Below are 16,646 nucleotides of genomic sequence, written 5' to 3'. Positions count from 1 at the left end.
ACGCAGAACCACATACATTAACAGGAAGCCCCACAAAAAAAAACATGACAATACACACATAAACACACACCAGCACACGGCAAGTACAGCAGTAGCCACAAAAACACACATTACAGCCTATAAAGCTCATTAGTGCTCTCCCCTCGACACACCAGTCCTCATTTAAAATATGACTCTCATTATTAGGCAATAAAGCTGTGCGGGCATATTTACAATACAGCCTGGCCTGGTGCTCAGGACTCAGAAAAGCCAATCAAAGCATTGTGTTGTTTTTGCGTTGGGGCAAGGGCCAGAGGTTCAGCAAGGGCCACTTGTAATTCTCTGTCCCCATGTGGGGAGGACAAGAACAGTGAGGGCTTAACACACCAATGACTCACACAGGAAGGAGCCCACGGGGCCGACAGGAAGGAGCGCTGGACAGAGGAGAGGAGAAACCGCACAATGGACCTCAGTGCAGCTCAACAAACTTCCCTCTCTTCTTTCTTCTTCTTCTCCTCCTCCTCCTCCGCCTTCTTCTCGCCTCTCCTGACTTCCTCTCCCTGTCCCTTTTTTCCCCCACCATTTAAAATTCCAACATGTTTTACTAGTGCGGGGCTCTCCGACAAATGCCAATTGATATGCATCTCTCCCCTGCCGTCTCTCCCTCCCTTCCCAAACACCGTAATGCTTGGCTAAGTTCAGCACAAACCTCAACTCGTGAGAAAAATATTTTCCTGGTGCTTCACAATCAGCATTGTGTTTGGTAATTAAATTATGCTAAGGGTTTCATTGTGGACAGAGAGAGAGAGGGAGGGAAGGTAAAGTCAGTAGCGCTCTTAAATCATTTTCATTTTGCAATAAAAGCCACATCAAAGACTTGCTGGTATTTTTTTTAACAACCTTTCCCTCCCTAGTTTTCTTCTTTTTTTCTTCCTCTTTAGTCTCTCTTTTCTTCATTCTCCAATTTCACTCTCAATCTCTCTCTAACCCCCCCCTTCTCTCTCTTGCCATGTTATCACTGATGAAGGCCAGCTGCACATTGCAGCCAGTACAGTAAGAAAGTGTTCACACAGCTTCCATAATGCAGAGCAACCTGCGGTCAGAGAGAACAGGACAAGCCATACACGTCCACTGAATTTCAATCAGCCCATTTGCACTGCGTTCCTTCCCCAGGCGATTATCTGGGACTTTTAACTACAGTGACCCGATGTATGCGCAAAAAAACCTGTGAGGGTAGATGAACACTTGTATACATTTCATGTTTCACTGCTTGTTGCATTTACTCAGTTTGTCTCAGGATTGATTTGGGTTTTTTTTTTAATCCATCAATTCTCACCTTTACACTTAATTAAAGCACTGTGGAATCTGAACTTCAAACAGTCGGTATTATTGAGCACTGACTAAGCCAGTCTCTTCAGCAGAAAGAAAACCTCTATTTCCTGCCTCTAGTCTGAAAAGTCACATAGAGCAGTATTATAGCAAAATGCCATCATGATTATCAAAACAGAGACAACAAAAGGAAAAACTGTTACCACTGCTTCCCGCTTCATCTTCTTGCCCTGTTTGCTGGACCTAACACTGCAGAGAATCAGTTTTTATTGGGAAGCAGTTTTAGGGAGATATGTAAGTGCATTCGTAGATTGTGAAAGCATGTTCAGGTCAGGTCAGGTATTTTTCAGTCTTCGAGGAGGCAGCAATAAAACTATACAAAGCTAAACACTGAAACATCACACTACGTACTACAGGCTACAAGGTTCAGTCACTCATGGACTATGCAGACTGTTCATCCATTCAGCATGAACAAAATTTTGGTTTCTGGTACAGTGGTTTCACTGCACTACATAAATGAATTTGTGCAAATGTACACCTTATATCAACGAACGATACTGAATATCAGGTTCTGTTGGGAATCTTCGAATTGCTATTCAGTGGCATTATCTGGAAATACTTGGTGGCTCTTTGACCTCAGATATTTAGGAACTTCTGCTCTTGTTTATATTTCATATGAACAATCTACATTTCTTATTTCAAGCAAGAGTTGCATTTTTCCACAGACACTGACCAGGGTGTTTTGGGCAGCATTTGGCATTGAATGGCGATTAATCCTTTCATTTGTTCTGTAAATCTTGTAGATTACGAGAACATTTGTGGCGCTGATAAACAAACACTTGCTTGTTCATCCATTCACTCAGTTTGTACTTTCTTCCAGATAACAGAGAAAGGCTGTGAGCTCAGATGTTAGTGTGATGTAGAGAACCTTGAGAAGCTCAAGGTTGATAGTGCTTTGCAGCTATTGTGCTGGTGTTGAGCTGTGCTAGTCCTGGCTGAGCTCCAGCAATACGGAGCCTTTTTAGAGGCCACTTTACAGTGCGTCTCCATTTCCCTCAGTTTATCACTGTCACACAAACAACCGTATACACACACACACACACAGACACACAGGCAAAGACAGTGAAATGTTGGTGTACACAACACTTATATCAATGTACACACATACACAACTACTCACCCTGCTGGGTGCTCCCTCTGGGATGGGGCCGAGAAAGGGAAGGAAAGAGAGCAGAGTAGAGAAAAAACACAGGGTGAGAGAGAGGAGAAAGTGGAAAAGAAAGAAAGTTTGACGTCAGTCCTGATAATAATAACAACAGTCCCCCAGTCAGCCAAGGTTAGGCTGAACTATGACTGCTCCTCTCTAATAAAGATACAGACCTGCTATTGTGCTTGATTCCAATCTCCTCTCCCCTCTCTATCTTTCCCACTCTCTGTTCTCCAACCAGACAAAGCTTGCTGTCTTCCCCTGCTGCCTCTTTCAATGCTAACTATCTTTTCACTCATTCTTCGTCTCGTATGCAGGAACAGAAACACACACAGCTGCAGACATGCATAAGCTCTCACACAGATGTTTAACACGCCAATATGAACACATTGATCTCTCTATCTCTCTTCCTTTCTACTCTCACTCAATCCTTCTTTTTTTCTTTCTAGCTCTCAGTTTATTCATGAGAAAGTCTCCCTTGGCTTGATGCCTGAAACAAAGCGCAAAGATAAGATATTCTATCGGGGTGAATGAAAGTTCATTGGGAGAAAGCATTTCTCGTGCATTTGCACAAGCGCCACGAATATGTCCGGCCATATTATGACAGCAATCTAAAGAAGGAAGTTCAAATTCAGTCCAAAAGGTGAGTTGCTGTACAAATTGCAAAAAGCTGCCTGGTGTTACTCTGCATTTATCTGGTCTAAAATGATAAAATTATCTATTTTTTCATCTGCAGCTGTTGTCGGAGTTTCTGTTATTGCTGCTTTGTGCCCATTCTAGTATGAAATATCTTAAATTGAAATACACCCACAAATGCACACGTGTATATGCAGAAATACAAACATTTTATGAAGAAAAAAGATAGTTATTGAATATCTGATATCTGTTGGTTTCATTATTGATGATTTCCCAGAGTCTGTTACTCTACATCACGTGTATTGAACTTGGTAAATATATTCCCTAATGTTCAATGGTGTAATTGATTTTCAGTAATGACACATTTTGTGTAGACTGACCTGAAACAAAACCAAGAACACTGATTTTCACTCCAGAACAACTATGATATACTTTATAGCTGCAGGGTTTTTCAAGGCAAAAACTTCAGCATTAACTAAGAAAAACTGCCCTCGTCAAATCCTACTGCAAAAGTTCTACAGTTTCTCCAATAATAATCAGAATAATCTTTCTATGAACTCCGGGCTGCCTTTAAACCATGGCTATACTGTCTTCTTGTAAATGACAGCAAGCTGCCCCTGACTACAAGATCAGAAAAGTTGGTCTAGAGTCACAGTTTTCAGTTTTTTAATACATGTATTTGTTTTCTTTAATTTAATTTTAGTAGTAGGTTTAGGAGATTAAATGTCAGAGCTTTTCATCTTGTCGCTCACCCTGAATTTGGCCCTTGCAGACTAATATTCCAGAACATTAAAGACTGTTTTTAGGAATAAAATTAAGGATTAAAATTCCACATTCCTTTACCTCGCAGATGTTCCGGGTCAAGGTGGTTGCGCTCCTCTTTGGACGCAAGGTGGGCTGAGACCCCCAGGGCCCCGGTCAGCGCTAGAAGCCCTGAGCCGCCCGCACCCAGGGACAGGCCTGATGGGTGTGGCGTCAGGGGGATGCCAGGGGCATGGTGAGACAGGTGCTGGAGCTGCTGCTGCTGTGGCCACAGGGAAAGGAGAGAGCGGGGAGGGAGGGGTCGTGGATGGTGTCATACAAGGGGGGTAGGTGGTTAGAAAAGACAGGGTAAAAAAGAGAAGGATAGAAAATGAGCAGGAGAATGTGACAAAGAACGAAGGAGAAAGTTAAGGGAAGTGGGGGTCGCGCTTGGAAAAGTGGGGGTGAGACAGACAGGAGGAACAGAGAAGGTGGATATAATGAAATCCACATGTAGAGCTCAACAGTGAGAGAAAGAAATAGATAGGATGTGAAAGAGATTAGTGGATTAAAGAGGTGAGAGAGATAGACACCAAGGACAAGAACGAGGAAAGTGAAAGAAGGGAAGAAGGAAATTGAATGTTTGGGATACATAAGAAAAGTCACAGAAGTGAAGATGGTAGTAAAAAGTCAAAAGAGTGAGGCAATGAATGGGATTTATTATAAGGGAAAGGCAGAAGGGAAAGAGAGAGAGAAGCACAGAGAGGGTAAATGAGAGAGACAAAAATGTTTGAATCAGAGAGTAAACGACAGGGAGTAACAGAAGGAAATCAGGGTGGAAGCAGTGAAAAGTGAAGAAGAATTGGATGAACAGGGGAGAGAAAACAGGGAGAGAGGGTAAATGAGTGCAGGAGGAGGAAAGGAAAGTGTGCAGCATAGAGAGCAAAAGATAAGACATAGCAAAAACAATGGGAGAGGAGAAATGAGGACAGGGCCTTAGAAAGAGGTAGAAAATGATAAAAGATTACAAAAAGAGGGGTGAGAAAATCCGGACAGAAAATGAACACAGGGGGGGGGGAGAAAGAGGAAAAAGAGAAAGATGAGGATAGAGAGAGTGGAGAGCAAAGAAGCAGCTACAGATAAAGAAAGGCTATTATCCCGGGAGGAGCATTATGATGTGTTTTGTGTGTTGTTTTGTCAAGCTGGTTTGTTACACACACACACACACACACACACACACACACACACACACACACACACACACACACACACACACACACACACACACACACACACACACACACACACACAGCTACACACCTTAGTGACAGCAGTGTGTGTAGTTCTGAGAGGAACAAAGGCAGTAGACAGTAATGTGATCACTGCTCTGACAAGCTCTGGAAAGCCCCATCTACTACGGCACTCAGAGGCATTACCATGTCTCTATGTGTGTACATAAAAAGACATATGCGCAGACAAGTATGTACATAATATGTTGGTGATCCGGTGATCATACACTATTAAATGTGAGTGTAAAGTAAGTACTGTGATTTTTGAGTGTGTATGTAAAACTGTATCACTGTGACTATATAGTTAATGTATGTAATTTCTTACATTATGTATGTTTTCTACTTTAATTTTGTTTAAATGTAAAAATTCTTTTGTCCAGAGCACATTCATGAACTAATGACTTTGAAACGGGGCTGTAATTTATGTAGAGTACACCACACTGTTGTTGTACAGTAAGTGGACAGTAATGTGATCTGTGCTCTGAAAAGCTTTGGCGTCATTAGAATTGATCGATCTGTTAACAATCACTGATTTCTGTCTCTTCTTAAACATTTTTGAGGAGAGAGCTCCCATACAAGAGACTGAACAAAATCCATGTTATTCGGCAAGTTAAAATAGCTACTCCAAAATGTTAATATATTTCTCTATACTAATAGTTACCTCTGGCAAGAAGGTTATGTTTTCACCTGTGTCTATTTGTTTGTTTGTTTGTTGGTTTTTTGTCAGCAGGATTATGCAAAAAGTAGCGAACCGATTTGCACAAACTTGATGGAGGGATGAACTCATTAAATATTGGGGCAGATCTGGATCATTTACTATGTTTTTGATTTTTTTTTCTCCGAAGTCTGGTGTATGTTGTTTGACATTGGCCTTAGAGGTCTGCACTCTACTGAGTGCCATTCTAGCTACTAATTTCAAGCACCAGCTTTATAAATCGCTGCTCCCCAGCTATTTTATTGGGAGCAGTGATTCATTACATCTTGGTATGTTCAGTTACATCCTCCAAATTTGGTAACACCCTCCAGTAAATTTGCCAAATGGGAAGCAACACTGCAGGAACATACCCCACACTCTGGATGAGATGATTCTAAAGATCTGACATCTGATAACAGGTTGGCTCACTCAGTGAACATAAATACTTAAAACGTGGATACATACAAATTAATTAATTAATTTAATTTAGAAAAAAAAACTTTGAAATTGTCCGTTGGCCATGTTAATGCTGCTATCAAAGGTTCTCAGCATTAGCTACTAAATTAATACCTGCCCGACTGAATCTTGAGTTAACACGATCAAAATTGCCATCTGGGGCACAAACAGTAAAGTAAACACCTTGAGTCACGTTTACATTAATGCCTCACCTATTTGATAATCAATTTCTCTGATCTACACATTTATAGACCAGTGTTGAAATAATGTAATCAGCTGTCTCTCTTTAGTGTCATATTGGTTGTAAGCTGCTTATTTAATGTGTGTAGGTGTAGGTGTTTGCGTGTTTGTGTTGTCATGATGAATGGAGGTGACTCACCCCGATAATGGCATTGAGTTCTGCCATGGTGACCTGCTTGGCTCTCTCCACTGCTTGGACCACCTGTTGCTGGTGCTACACAGACACGCACGCACACGCACACACACACACACACACACACACACACACACACACACACACACACACACACACACACACACACACACACACACGCGCACAAAAGACAGGCAAACAGCATGTAAACATTTATTGCGACAGAAATAAAGACATTAGAAAGGGACTGTATTATCATCCATGTTATAGTATGTAGCGTACACATAATTTACAGTATAGAAAAAGTCATAAAACAACCAAACTCAGCTTGTATGTGTATAAATGTAGATGTTTGGATTGGGCAACCATGCATACACACAAAGCAAACACTGACATAAAAGTCACACAAGTGAAAACACACATACTGTACAGCATGTATAGCCAGACACATACACAGATGTGTTTGCAACGACACACATACAGATGTACACACACACACACACACACACACACACACGCACGCACACTCGCACACGCACACACACAGAGTCAATATTGATCAAACTGACAGCTCTGGCCTTCCTGTCTCCAGGGAGCACACTCATCAGTGCACACTCACATTCACAGACATAAGGAAGCGTGTCTGCAGATTTGTACTCCAATCTACAAACTCGCACATACAACCACTGCACACTCAGGCACAGTACAAGCACAAAGGTATACACATATACACACATACACAGTAATACAGCTAATGTACCAAGGGTTTACTCTCATTTAATCTTTTTTGTCATAATGTCTACAGCCAGAGCAACAATCCCATCAGTATATTTAATCCTGCTCCTGTTGTTTAGGTTGTATTAAGCAGATATAAATTAAAATACAGCTTTAAGTAGCAGTTAGTGGAAGCCAATTCAACTTGCAGAAACAGTGAAAATGTGTTAAATGACAAGAGGGCACAAAGCAATTTTTAAGGAGGGGCTATATTTAATTTAAAGATAATGGGATCTACATGTTCTGAAAACAATATAATTTATACTCTGGAGCTGGCTATAATTTATAAACCTGGGAACTGTCTTTATGAAATCCTATACAGTTGGCTCTAATGCCATAATAAGTAGTTCTTTATCATTTCCAGTGACACTGATACCTGCAGGAATTTATTCATTATCAGTACCTTTTGACCTCATACAGATCATTTGATACAAACACGAAGGACCACAGACAGTATGAACCACGTTGAGCTAGCAGCACATGTTTACACCATGAGCCATGAAATTCTTAGTTCTGCAAAGATCAGCTGACACTCAGCTGATGTGGTGGTCCTCTCAAAGCAGAAATGCTGCTTTGATCATAATGCAGTAATATAAATATTTGCCACACAAGGTTTTATTCATTTGATTGCACAAGACACAAATAATTCTCATGCTCATACCTGTGCTGAAATTTTGCCAACATTATGCTAGCATAATAATTAACAACAAATGGAATTGAGCGCTATTTAGCTTATTCTGCAAATTTCAAACTGGTTTCACCCATGTGCAATATTTAACTGAATTTACATATTTGCTTTCATTTATCTATTTAAAATTAACCAGATGCTTTGTCTAATGAAGATATATTTAGTGAAATGGGAGGGTTGAAAATCTATCAATAGATTTGTTGATTGATTTGTTTTTTTAAACACAGAGGGTGACTTATTGCGGCAGCTTGCAATAATTTGGATGAAATACCCACTGAAGCGATTGGCAAGAAAATACTGAAAGCTAATGATCTGTTTTTTAATTAATATGCAGAATCCTTTAAAATTCAAAAGACTTGTATCAATTAACAAGCCAATATGGTAAATCAGAACTAGTGCATGTTTGATATCAAAAATGTAATCTACTGATCTACTCAAAATTGACCATAAAGTTGAATTAAGACATTTCTGACACAGTCACAACAGAAACTGAACATTTTTAACTACATTAGCAAGATTTGTTACAGTAAAATTGTATTGCATTGCAACACTGTACATAGTCAGGTGTTTCTGTTTTTGCACACTTTATTCAACTGGAGCACATTTATTACAATGCCACTTGGTGCACACTTGCTACTTTTTTTCTCTATAGAATAGGAATTTAGGAATAGGATTTATTTTTTCCTTTAAATATGCTCTGCTATATTTGATATATTCATTTATTTATTTATTACTCTGATTGCAAAAAAATATGATTTAAGCCTGATGTGGGCATAGTCCTCTTCTGACTATGTGCATTCATATTATGTGTACATGTTTAAGTGTGTCTGGCAGTGGTGACACTTACCTCTTGAGACAGGAAAGGGATGATCTGAGCACAGATGGCACTGAGACGCTTGACAATCTCCGCCTGTGATGGAAAGAGAGAGAAACGAGAGGTAGAGACAGGAGGAGAGAAAAAGGGATACATGATGATGTCGCATACCGTAAGATAATAAGTACACAACGAACACAGAGCATATGATGCACCTTTACAGCACATTAAGCCTTCGCTGCATTAAAACACTTTCTTAATGAGCGAGGATTTCTGTCAGTGACAACTCTATGAGACAGAGAAGAAAAATGTGGGGGAATGTGGGCGCAAACAGCAGCAGAGGCGGAAGGATGGCGGCAGCTTTAGAGCTCCAGTCATCATCCGGTCTTTAGCACCATCACACTCTCATTTAGCTCGGCCTCGCACTCTCTTATGGCTTCAGTCTTCCTCTGTTGCTCTCAAACAAACACTAACACATGAGCGAACAAGCACACATTCACACAGAGCAGAAAACCTCAGAGAATTTCTCTCTCAAGCTCTCCACCTGTCACAGTCGGCTATTCGGTGCCATTACATTTGTCCATTTCCTAAAACTCGTAAATTCCGTAAAAATACTTTTTCGTGCAGTGGAAATGGTGAATAACATCTTGCTCTCAGGTTTCTTACCCCCACACCCACCCATCCACACACGTGTGTGTGCGCACACACACACACACACTCACAGACACATTCGCACAACATGCACACGTGGCAAACCTAGTAACCATCCACAGAATACAGCTGCCTGCACACGCAATACAAGCACACATGAACACATAAAGACATAAGCAGACACTCTCTCTCCCTGTCACACACACACATACACACACATACACACACATACTCGCATGCACACACTGAACCTCTGCGGTGTGTCTAATTCTATCTGTCTGAGTGCCCTCAGCCTCATTTTGTTCTCTTCTTCACTCAGCCGTTCTCTCTTTTTCTACAACAGCTCTCACACTGAGCCATTATTACCCTATTCATCCTTTTCCTCCCACTCCCCCATCTCCCTCCCCTCCCTTGCTCGCTTTGTCTCATTTTCTTCCTATTTTTCTGTTACTCTCTTTCTCTGTTTTAATTTATTGTCCCTCTTTTCCATCAGCAGCCCTTTTTCTTCCTCTAACATCAGCCACTTTCTTCTTTTTTTTTCTTGGTTACTTTGCTGTCACACATTACCACAGAAACACTCATATTTATTTCAGTTTTTCCTCCCTCTGCCTATCTTACTTTCTCCCTTTGTCTTTCGCTGTATCCCTCTATCCTCACTAACACATGTTCCTGGCACTTGAAGATACTGAAGAGGATGAGAGAAAGACAGCAAAGCAGGGCAAAGCAGGGCAATGCAGTAACTGACAGGGCTGTATCCACCATCATACCAAGGCTCATACACACACACACACACACACACACACACACACACACACACACACACACACACACACACACACACACACACACACACACACACACACACACACACACACACACACACGATCAGACGGCCTGTCAGTTATCACCAGTCTCGTCATGACATTTATAAACTAGCTATTGCCAGACACACAGCTCTGTTCCAAGGACAGATACAGCCTCATCACATCATACATTTGTCAGTGTATGCATGTGTGTGTGTTTAGCGGGTGTGACTAAACTTCGCCAGTGCATATGTGATATGCAGGCACACACATCTGTATGTATATGTTTACCACAGAGAGGAAAGTGACAGCGGGAGAGAGGAACATGGCAGGTGTTTCTTTCTCTTTTTTAAAATTGGAAATAGATTGTTGTGCCTGTAACATACTGTTGTCTTTGTGAAACTTTCACTACTTGAAGTTTATACCATATGAACCCATGACCATAATCTTCTGTATTCAACTAGTATCACTTATTTGAAACCTCAGTTAGTCTGGCTGGCTATACTTAATGCTGCTTTGCTCCAATCTGTTCTAATAGATTACAGCTGGAAATAAAACGAGGCACAAGGCACTCACATGGTGGGCAGCCTGCGTACAGTCCATACTCTCATTCTTGACACTGATAATTATCCCAACAGAGACTAACAATGGTGCATGGAGCTGGCTATGTCATTATTGTTAAAAGGTTCCTGACACAAATAGATCTGTTTCCCTGTTTGAATTAACCTGAGCTTCAAGTCTTAGAATTGGGAAGTGTTCTCTATCTATCAAAGATGTCACAATCTGGTAACAATTTAAATAGCCAATGGCCCAACACTGACAGAGGCTTCCAGGATCAGTTGATTTACTGTATATGAACAGCAACCTGTGAAGTGGTTCAACATGGGAAAAAGGGAAGGCTCAGAAGCAATGACCACTACCCTACAATATATCAGATTTCAGGGACAAATGGTAAAACTTTGTACATTAGACACTTAACCTTTAATTCACTTAAATATACTGTATTATGTATTTTGAATAAACTGTCCTCCCCTCAGTTTTATCTCTGCAGCTACACCAGATTGCCTCCTACTCCACAACAGGTTGTCCTCAGGCCACAGATCAATTCAGATGACCTGGCTCAATTTTGCCAAGATAAAAACCAATCTGACAGGACTGAAGCTGGGACCATATGTCAGAACTGCACAGACTCCGACAGAACTGACCTGAACACGGTTGGTCTATTAAGCTGCTTTCATTTACTGTTTCTAAGGTGGCCGTGACTTTGATTTAAAGCTGTACAAACACACTTAATTGAATAGATATAATAACAGAAGATAAAGCAAACAGTACAAAGAAAAGAGACCTTTTGCTCAAAGACGTGTACGCACTGAAAGCGGTCGCTTTCAGTGCAGATTTACTAAGGAATAGCTTTCTTCTATGTAACAAACCAAGTAAAATTACAGTCTTGACAGCTAAAATCAGATCCAAAGACTGAATAATTTTACTCCACACAATGCTGAAGTGATTAGTTTTAATTGATTAATGGATCTCCAAGTGACCAAACCAATAATTCTGATATTGATTAATTTAATAATAGCCACAAACAGAGTCATATTTTTTTTTTTAAAGGAAAAAAAAGAAGAAAAAAAGCTGCATGAAGCTGCAAAGTTGGTGTGTGTTTAACACTATTAGTAACCCTTTCACATTACACAAATTCCCTTTGGTTCACTGTTATTACCAAAAATATCATTGAATGCAGTTGAACCACAGAAACTACAATCATGGTATATTTGGTACACGCTTCATAAATGCAGAATGTTATCGATATGTCAGCTTCTGCAACACAGGAACATCCCACCAACTCCATGTTCTGGCTGCAAGGCAGTGGATGGTGTTGTGAGTGCAAGATGCCAATCAGCCGATGGGTTTTCCAATAGAGTGAAAGTGAGCCGGGCTGAAGTAGTCCGTGCCAGGCCAGGTGTCAGAAACAACACGGCACAGTCTCGTTCCACAGCCTTGCCAAAGCACAGCCACCAAGGAGTTTCTGGCAAAGACTGGCCGGATGGAGGGATGAACGGATGGAGGGATGAATGGATGGGTAGATACAAAGGAAGAGAGGGGGCTGGTCAATAAACACTTGAGGGCAGATACGCTGCCAACTGGCATAGGGACAGAGAAAGAGAGAGGCTTTACGTGAAACAGAGATAAAATGTAGGTGAGAGAGAAAGAAGTACACGACAGCTTTTCATATAGAAAAGCAAAAATTCCCCCAATTACTCTCCAAAACAAGGGAAACTGGGAGAGGAGCAAATGAAGAAGACAAAGAAGAAGAAGGAATAAACTGCAAGACAAGGACAGTTTGTTCTAGAGGCTGTCAGATCCTGAGACACACACGCACACACGCACACACACACACGCACACACACACACACACACACACACACACACACACACACACACACACACACACACACACACACACACACACACACACACACACACACACACAAACAAACACACAAACACACATACACACATACACAGTGGCAGCATGCTCAGGCTTGTCATCTCATCAGATCATTGACAGGATGATAATCTCAACCAGCAAAACATTTATATGATCACAGTGCCTTATTGCTGCATAATGATACAACCTGAGCTGTGAGAAAATCTAACAGACACACACACACACACACACACACACGAACACACACATACACTATATCAATTTAACATTCATCCACAATCTAAAATACCAATACCTATACCAATACAATGTTGACATATTTTCTGTGTTGATTGAGTATCCTGGATGGTCAAGTCAACTTAAATCTACCTAAAAATCACATTAAAAAAACAGACATAATATTAAAAATTCCCGAGCAAAACACATGCTCACACCAGCACTTACAAATAACAAAGCAAACTCTATCAATTAATTTCAAATAGTGCCTTTGAGAGACAAGAACAGACAGAGAACACAATCACAGCAAGTGAATAGATCTCTACAACAGGGCAGAAGTAGAAATATGAGAAGAGTTCAACTTTGTGCAAATGAGCAGCGATTTGGTATAGTTACAAGTAATAAGAAGCACTGGAGACAGCTAGTGTGTGCACAAGTAATGAGAATACTCACACTGTGTGTGTGTGTGTGTGCGTGTGTGTGCGTGCGCGTCTTTGGGTTTGTGAGTGAGCATGCTTTGTGTGTGTGTGTGTGTGTGTGTGTGTGTGTGTGTGTGTGTGTGTGTGTGTGTGTGTGTGTGTGTGTGTGTGTGTGTGTGTGTGTGTGTGTGTGTGTGTGTGTGTGTGTGTGTGTGTGTGTGTGTGTGTGTGTGTGTGTGTGTGTGTGTGTGTGTGTGTGTGTGTGTGTGTGTGTGTGTGTGTGTGTGTGTGTGTGTGTGTGTGTGTGTGTGTGTGTGTGTGTGTGTGTGTGTGTGTGTGTGTGTGTGTGTGTGTGTGTGTGTGTGTGTGTGTGTGTGTGTGTGTGTGTGTGTGTGTGTGTGTGTGTGTGTGTGTGTGTGTGTGTGTGTGTGTGTGTGTGTGTGTGTGTGTGTGTGTGTGTGTGTGTGTGTGTGTGTGTGTGTGTGTGTGTGTGTGTGTGTGTGTGTGTGTGTGTGTGTGTGTGTGTGTGTGTGTGTGTGTGTGTGTGTGTGTGTGTGTGTGTGTGTGTGTGTGTGTGTGTGTGTGTGTGTGTGTGTGTGTGTGTGTGTGTGTGTGTGTGTGTGTGTGTGTGTGTGTGTGTGTGTGTGTGTGTGTGTGTGTGTGTGTGTGTGTGTGTGTGTGTGTGTGTGTGTGTGTGTGTGTGTGTGTGTGTGTGTGTGTGTGTGTGTGTGTGTGTGTGTGTGTGTGTGTGTGTGTGTGTGTGTGTGTGTGTGTGTGTGTGTGTGTGTGTGTGTGTGTGTGTGTGTGTGTGTGTGTGTGTGTGTGTGTGTGTGTGTGTGTGTGTGTGTGTGTGTGTGTGTGTGTGTGTGTGTGTGTGTGTGTGTGTGTGTGTGTGTGTGTGTGTGTGTGTGTGTGTGTGTGTGTGTGTGCGCCAAAGCAAAACACATGCTCACACCAGCACTTACAAATAACAAAGCAAACTCTATCAATTAATTTCAAATAGTGCCTTTGAGAGACAAGAACAGACAGAGAACACAATCACAGCAAGTGAAAAGATCTCTACAACAGGGCAGAAGTAGAAATATGAGAAGAGTTCAACTTTGTGCAAATGAGCAGCGATTTGGTATAGTTACAAGTAATAAGAAGCACTGGAGACAGCTAGTGTGTGCACAAGTAATGAGAATACTCACACTGTGTGTGTGTGTGTGTGTGTGTGTGTATGTGATAGCCCTCTACTCACTCTAATTGCTCTCAACAAAAATCTCTGCCATCTCTCACAGCCCCTATTCTGTTTCTATGCCTTGCAACTCTCACTTGCTTGTTACTGCAGTAGTTGCTGGTTTGAATCCTTGGATGTAAGTTGGGAAACGGAATGAGCGATGAGCCAAGTACTTAACCTCCAAATGCAGAAGACTCCAGCTGTATCAGACAACTTCAAAGTGATTGCATACCACGGCGAGAATGTGATGCATGATGTTAATGGGAAAAAAGGATGCATGCCCAGTCAACCTGCCTTGATAAGAAATAAGGTTACACAAAATAATTTTGTGGTGACAAGAACAGTGCCACAGCTCTGCCCTCTTTATACTTCCTATGAGTGGTTGCTCATAAGGTTGGTAATCCAAAAATTCAATCTTCTTCTACTGTTGCCAGTTGTCCTGGGTATAGCTGTCAAATAAATGCCAAAAAAAATTTAAAATATCTGTGTGTATCTGTGTATCTTTTGTACAATTTTGTAAGTGTGTGCCTGTGTTACAGTAATTCATGTGTGTTAGGATAGCAGTCATTAGTGGTGTCCAAAATCACTCCCTTGTTCATCCATTCTTTATTTCCAAAATAATAAACATTAAATTGGAGCTAAAACAGTTAGTTGATTAATTGATTGTGATCAACAGCGAGCGAATTACATTTTAGGTCCATCCGCTCTACCCAAGTCAGTTGTTTTTCTTGTTGTTACATGACTGACTATTTTAATATTTTGTGGTTTTGGACTGCTCTTTCATTTAAAAACAAGCAATGGTTATGAGGATAAAAATTAAACTTTAAAATGGTGTTCTAGGAAATGTAGAAATTGACTAACCAATGTAGAATCAGATGAGACAGGTGGATGGATGAATGGTGGGTACACTAAAAAAGAAAATAGACGAAAAAAAGAAAACGCCTGATGGTGTTACAGTGCAACAGCGTGTTGACTTTTCCACAAATAATGAGCCAGCGTCTGATTGTTCTGACAAAGATAAAAGATTTTTTGAGAGGAAGGGGGTCTTTATGAGGGAGGAGGATCTGCCCCCCAGCTGTTTTATTTCAAATGCTTGGAATGACAAGGCGTCCTGCATCGTGTAACTCCTATTAGCAGGCTTGTAGGAGATAAAAAGTGATATATAGAAGCTCATAATGTATGTAATGCCTTCTCATGAAGACCAGAAAATGCAGACAAACTCAAAAGGTGGGATGAATAGACAGATAACAGGCTCATGTTTTCCTTGTACACGTTTCACTACTGACACTAAAGTGAACTTGAACTGGAACAACGGGGAAGCCACTTCCCTGTGAAAGATTAGCATTGTATTTGCTCTCCCAGCATGACGGCAGGCAACAGTGACCGCGTTCATCTTGCCAATAAAGCTTGGTGAATTTGAATGTGACGAGCGTGGGTTGAGATTGGCACGGGAGGAGGGAGACAGTGCCCAGTGTGCTCGGGCACTGCCAGCTGTGCCAGCCTCTGAGTCCCACAATGGTAGAGCAAGCTGGCTTGGGGGGGCTCTGTGGTGTTTGTGTACGTGTGTGTGTGTATGTGATAGCCCTCTACTCACTCTAATTGCTCTCAACAAAAATCTCTGCCATCTCTCACAGCCCCTATTCTGTTTCTATGCCTTGCAACTCTCACTTGCTTGTTACTGCAGTAGTTGCTGGTTTGAATCCTTGGATGTAAGTTGGGAAACGGAATGAGCGATGAGCCAAGTACTTAACCTCCAAATGCAGAAGGCTCCAGCTGTATCAGACAACTTCAAAGTGATTGCATACCACGGCGAGAATGTGATGCATGATGTTAATGGGAAAAAAGGATGCATGCCCAGTCAACCTGCCTTGATAAGAAATAAGGTTACACAAAATAATTTTGTGGTGAC

General features: G+C 41.4%; 1 protein-coding gene across 4 annotated transcripts in view; it reads right to left on the bottom strand.

The window, feature by feature from the left end:
- tle2b (TLE family member 2, transcriptional corepressor b) overlaps window positions 1–16,646 on the bottom strand; it is an 85,137-nt gene that overhangs the window by 18,899 nt on the left and 49,592 nt on the right. For 3 of the 4 annotated variants that reach the window (XM_040128209.1, XM_040128208.1, XM_040128210.1), the window contains 4 exons: window positions 9,014–9,076; window positions 6,711–6,785; window positions 3,995–4,175; window positions 2,489–2,505 (listed from right to left, as the gene is read on the bottom strand). In XM_040128209.1, coding sequence (XP_039984143.1) covers window positions 2,489–2,505; window positions 3,995–4,175; window positions 6,711–6,785; window positions 9,014–9,076 — 336 coding nt within the window. The remainder of the gene's footprint in view (window positions 1–2,488; window positions 2,506–3,994; window positions 4,176–6,710; window positions 6,786–9,013; window positions 9,077–16,646) is intronic. The other variant, XM_040128211.1, reaches the window with a different exon arrangement.

The sequence above is a fragment of the Xiphias gladius genome, chromosome 6, assembly GCF_016859285.1.
Source record: "Xiphias gladius isolate SHS-SW01 ecotype Sanya breed wild chromosome 6, ASM1685928v1, whole genome shotgun sequence".
NCBI classification, from domain to species: domain Eukaryota; kingdom Metazoa; phylum Chordata; class Actinopteri; order Istiophoriformes; family Xiphiidae; genus Xiphias; species Xiphias gladius.
Note: the sequence above shows the minus strand (reverse complement) of the source record. Positions and strands in the feature narration are given on the sequence as shown.